The 5,508-nt window shown below is 37.5% G+C and overlaps 1 protein-coding gene across 1 annotated transcript; it reads right to left on the bottom strand.

Annotated features, from left to right (window-relative positions):
- Positions 1-4,134: 4,134 nt before the first annotated feature.
- On the bottom strand, positions 4,135-5,280 carry LOC131597285 (uncharacterized). Its single transcript, XM_058869991.1, has 3 exons — positions 4,585-5,280; positions 4,235-4,482; positions 4,135-4,171 (listed from the first exon to the last, which is right to left on the bottom strand). The coding sequence occupies exons 1-3, from the start codon at positions 5,278-5,280 to the stop codon at positions 4,135-4,137; spliced, it is 981 nt and encodes a 326-aa protein (XP_058725974.1).
- Between the last annotated feature and the right edge of the window lie 228 nt (positions 5,281-5,508).

The following is a 5,508-nucleotide window of genomic DNA, read 5'->3' as shown; positions in this document are numbered from 1 at the left end:
AGTTAACCATGGTTAATAAAAAGAATAGGTTAGAAAACCTAGACTAGGGTTAGTACTAATTATCCTGATCAAAGCCCTTAATTAATTATTGGTTGGGAACCTAATTAATTAGATGAAACCCTAATCCTGATTAAATTAATTAACCCTAATTCTAATTAATTATTCTAAAATTACTAATTAAATTAATTCTCTAATTATCCTAAATTAACTAAATTAAAAATAACAACCTACTTCATATTAACCTAAAATTAATTAATTTAAATATCCTATATATAAAAAAAAACTAATTTGTTTTAAAAAGTTTAATTGTTAAAAAAACAAGAAAGAAAATATTTAAGTAAAAAGAAAGGAATAGAGAGAAGAAAAAAAGATAATAAAATAATGAAAAAAAGTTAAATAAAACCAGGCGCTGATTCGATGTAGCAGCCTCCTGGGGGTCCATGGTGAGGCCATCCAGTGCGTTGGATCTGCATCCAAGATGATCAGACGTTTTCATTACGAAGGCATATGATGTTCCCTCAGGAGTTGAGGGCGCTAGATCTGCAGATGAATTAAAACAAAAAAATGGGCAAAATTGTTGCACGACGCTGGGATCGAACCCAGGTCGTCTTGGTTACCAACAAATGCGCCTTGCCAACCCACTGAAATCCATTCGCTGTTAGAAACTTCGCCCCCAATAACTAAGTAAAGAAACAACTTAGACAAAATTTGAATCAAAAGATACCGCGCGCCCAGGCCTTGTCTTCTTCGTGGAGACTGTAACTTTTGCTACGAACCAGATTCAGTTTTGCTACGCAATTATCCCTAGCCAATTCCTGCAAAAATCTAACTTGACCAATAGACATAATAAAGAAAGAATAAGACTGTGGTCTGACTTGAAATCTCTTCCTGAGTTCAATGGTACCATTAATACTGTCCAATTTTACGTGCAACCATGATTCCCAATTTGAATCTTTGGAAACCTAACAATGGCGAATCATCATATACGCACCTAAGCTTCAATTAAACTATACAAATTGCTTGAAAACATCATGATAAACAATATTATGCCATCGAATTTCGTTTATGATGCATAAAATGCTAGAATTGAAGATCAAGAAAACAAGAGCAAACCGTGCTATACAGGTCACGATTCCGAATGCTTTGAATCTTGAAGATGATTGGGAAGGCTTCAGAGGTTGTTCAGGAACGCGTTTGATCCTTCAAAACGTCTTGAACTAAGCTCTATCTCTAAAACCGATTCCACACTTTTCTTGAGTTTTTCTATGTTTGTTAGCGGTTATGAGGCTGCAGAATTCGTCCCCTCTGCATCTGGAGAGGCTTGGTACTTATATGAGATCAATTTAGGTTAAAAATTCTGGATCAAATCTCAATGAATCAAAGATTGGAAATTTGAAGAAATTGATTTGTAAATGTTTCCAATTTTGATTCTTTCTTTCCAATCATTCCTTGATCGAAATTGAATCATATCTTGGCTTATTGAATGATTGAAATCAAGTGAAAAATAGAATCAAAACAAATCCTTTTCATATTTTTCCATTATTTGATTTATATTATATTTTTCATGAATTAAATTCAATAAAAATATAAATATTAATCAAAAATTCGTGGCATTGGATATGGACCTCATTGGTGACTTGTAGAACAAGATTCGATCAAAAACGATTGGGCCCATTTGCAAGAAAACTCATTTTGAACCTCATTTGTTTCACATTTTTCAACCAAATTTGTCCAACGTTGACAAGGCATATCTCCCTCAAATTTTAAGATATGGAAGAGTTCTAAGACTTTTTGGAAAGCCTAAGATGTTCTTTACTAGCCACTTTGGAACCTTTTTTCCATTTGGAGATTTTATCTTGATGATATTGGCTTTGACCAAAAACTGCTTTTGGTTGACTTTCAAAAAGGACCTGTAATATTTTGGCTCATATCTCTCAAATGAAGCATTTAAGGCCTCGGCATTAGAGAGAAAAAGTTGTAGAGAATTTAATTTCCTTCGAAATAGGCTTTGGTTGGGAAATTTCTGATGTTCCATGTGAAAGTTATGGCTCGTCAAAGTTCAGTTGACTTTTTAGGTTAAAAAGACTAATTTAGAAACTTTGAGTATTGTTGATTTCTGAACTTTCCTTGATGATTCATGATCAAACCTTGATCAACTGATGAATTTTACTTCAAAATAACGATGTTGACCAAAAATCAGAAGTTTTGACTGTGATTTTACCATAGTTGATTTTTAGGTCAAACTGGTCGACTGTTGATCATTTGAGTAGTTAATTGATCAAACCGTTGAATCAGAGCGTGAATCTTGGCATGAGGATGCTGTGAAGCATATGATAGGCCATGAAGTCCACTAGAGGTTTCAGAACCTGATTTTACTTTGAGAGAATCAAAACCCTAGTTGTGGTTTGATTGTTTAGGAGATAAGTAAGTGTGCCCAATTCTTGCATATGCTTGAGTAATTGAAAATCATATGAGTCAAGATATATTGAAATATGATGGGCAAATTTTGGGGTATGACAGGATCCAACTTCTTTGATTTCAATGCGCGTCCAACACCTGTCATTGGGTTAACCCTCAAGAACACATGGTCACCCTCACTGAAGTCTAAATTTTTTCTCCGATTATCATGGTAACTCTTCTTTCTACTCTGAGACGCTTTCATCTTTTTACGAATCATATGAATTGCCTCCGTAGTCTGTTGTACAATTTTAGGTCCAAGCACAACATTCTCACCAGTCTCATACCAGCACAAAGGTGTCCTACACCTCCTACCATACAAAGCTTCAAAAGGTGGCATCTCGATAATAGAATGTTAACTATTGTTGTACGTGAACTCAATCAATGGCAAATGAGTATCCCACACACCACCTTTTTCCAACACACAAGTCCTTAACAAGTCTTCTAACGATTGGATAGTTCTCTCTGACTAACTGTCCGTTTGCGAGTAATAAGCTGAACTCAGTTTTAACTTAGAGCCCAAAGCCTCCTGCAAGCTTCTCCAAAATTCCGAAGTAAACATTGGATCTCTATCTGACACTATGCTCGACGGTACTCCATGCAACTTCACAACTATTCTGATATAAATCTCTGCCAGCTTCGTCAATAAAAAACTCATATTGATCGGTATAAAATGTGCGAATTTTGTAAGCCGGTCCACAACTACCCAGATTGCATCAAATCCTCTCGCCGTATTCGGTAAACTAGTAAAAAAGTCCATGGCAATGCTATCTCATTTCCATTTAGGAATCTCCAATGGTTGCATTAACCCCGATGGTTTCTGATGTTCTACTTTCGACTTCTGACACGTCAAACAAGCATACACAAACTGAGTTATATCTCTCTTCATACTAAACCACCAAAATAACTTCTTCAAGTCTTGATACATTTTCGTCGCTCCCGGATGAATACTTAAGATACTGCGGTGACTTTCTTCCAAGATTGCCTTCTTCAGTTCGACATTATCCGGCTCACAAATTCTGCCCCAGAAAATCAACACACCATTATCATCCACTTTAAAATTACCCTCGGGATCACCTTCTCCTGTAGGCATCAAATCCACTAACTTCACATCAAGCCTTTGATTTTCCTTAATTATGTCTAAGAAATCATTATTTATCTTCGACATACCCAATCTAATGCTATTAGGTGTCGTCTCGCGGACCATACTCAAGTCTCTAAACTGTTCAATAAGTTCCATCTCCCTTACCATTAATGCCGACATATGAATTGTCTTCTGACTCAGAGCATTTGCTACAACATTAGCCTTTCCTGGATGGTAACTCAAGTTAAAATCGTAGTCCTTCAAGAACTCTAACCACCTTATTTGCCTCATATTCAATTCCTTCTGGTCAAACAAATACTTCAAACTCTTGTGATCGCCTAAACACTTCGAACCTCGACCCATACAAATAATTCCTCCATATCTTCAATACAAAAACAATTGCAGCTAGTTCAAGGTCATGAGTAGGATAATTCCTCTCATGCACCCTTAATTGCCGTGAAGCATAAGCTACTGCTTTTCCATCTTGCATTAATACCCCGCCTAAGCCCATCTTAGATGCATCACAGTAACACTAGAGCCCCCCACGACAACACACTCGGCCTAATCAATTTCTTATCAAGCAATTCACCTATCTATGCCTTCAACTCTGCCAATTCCGATGCAAACATCCTGTACAGCGCCATAGAAATAGGTCTTGTACCAGGAACAAGATCAATATTAAATTCAACTTACCTCTCCGGAGGTAGCTCAATAATATCATCAGGAAACACTTCAAGAAATTCATTCACAACCGGTAACTCTTCAATTGCTATTTTTCTCCCAACCGATAGTGAAGCAAACACAACAAACATCTTAGCTTCACCCTCCAGCAAGGTCCTCATCTCCTCGGTAGATATCGAATTAGCCAATGCTTCCTCTTCAGGAGTAAGGAACAACAGCCTCTTCCTAAAGTAGGCAATGTACACATGATTGGACTCTAACTAGTCCATCCCCAAGATAACGTCCAGATTACTGAGTGGTAAACAAATCAAATCCACTCCGAAATCCCTATCAAAGATAGTCAAGGGACAATTCAAACATACTAAAGAAGTAACTACAGAAACAATAGACGGAGTTCTAATCATTATCTTCCGATCCAAAGTAGATGGAATTATTCCTAATCTCGTCACACAATCCACAAAAATAAACGAGTGGGTTGCACCCGTGTTAATAATATCAATCAAAGGGACACCATTAATAAAACAAGTACCTTTGATCAAACGGTCATCACTGGTGGATTGGGTTCCCACCAATGTAAACACCTTCCCACTAGCCTGCGACTTCTTCGGCCTCTCACAGTGAGTGCTGATATGACCCTTTTCTCCACAGCTATAACAGGTAGGCATAATGCACCTGCAATCAGCAATAACATGTCTTGGTCTTTCGCACTTAAAGCATTTATTCGCCTCAACTGTACAATCATTAGCACGGTGACCCGTAACCCCACATCTGAAGCACTTCGTAGGATTGAGAATTGCCCCTCCCCCACTTGGCTTCTTACTTACAATAACTTTCTGTTCTCCCCTGTCAGTTGGAGCACTATACGGTGTACCTCCAAACCTCTGCTTACCCTTACTCTCATTCGCAGCCTTGTAGTGAGCAATCCTAGCCCTGTTAACATTGTCATAGATTCTGCTTCTGCTCACCAATTCTGGATAATTTCTTATCTTTTGACAAGCGATACCCTGTTTGATCTCGGGACGCCACCCGTTCTCAAAGTTCAAGCACTTTGAAGTCATAGCCTCTTCAGTATTGTAATGGGAACAATACTGTACTATGTAACGCCCAGAAAAATAAGTATATGCTTAAATTGGACGTTTGTGACGTTTATTGGAATTTTACAGTTTTGAGTCGTTTCAGTCGGTATTAGTTCGGGATGGCGGACTAATATTTAATTGAAGGTTTTCATATTTTTGGTACTGGAAATATTATTAAGGTAATATTCTGCATTTTGGGGTTTTTCTGGG

Source organism: Vicia villosa, linkage group LG4, assembly GCF_029867415.1.
Source record: "Vicia villosa cultivar HV-30 ecotype Madison, WI linkage group LG4, Vvil1.0, whole genome shotgun sequence".
NCBI lineage: Eukaryota > Viridiplantae > Streptophyta > Magnoliopsida > Fabales > Fabaceae > Vicia > Vicia villosa.
The sequence above is the reverse complement of the archived record's forward strand: the minus strand, read 5'-3'. Positions and strand labels throughout refer to the sequence as shown.

Coding starts and splice junctions, on each gene's coding strand:
- LOC131597285 (XM_058869991.1), bottom strand. CDS start 5,280: ATGACTTCAAAGTGCTTGAACTTTGAGAACGGGTGGCGTCCCGAGATC. Junction 4,483..4,584: donor TTTCTGTAGTTACTTCTTTA/GTATGTTTGAAT, acceptor GGGATGGACTAG/TTAGAGTCCAATCATGTGTA. Junction 4,172..4,234: donor ATTGAGCTACCTCCGGAGAG/GTAAGTTGAATT, acceptor GGCGCTGTACAG/GATGTTTGCATCGGAATTGG.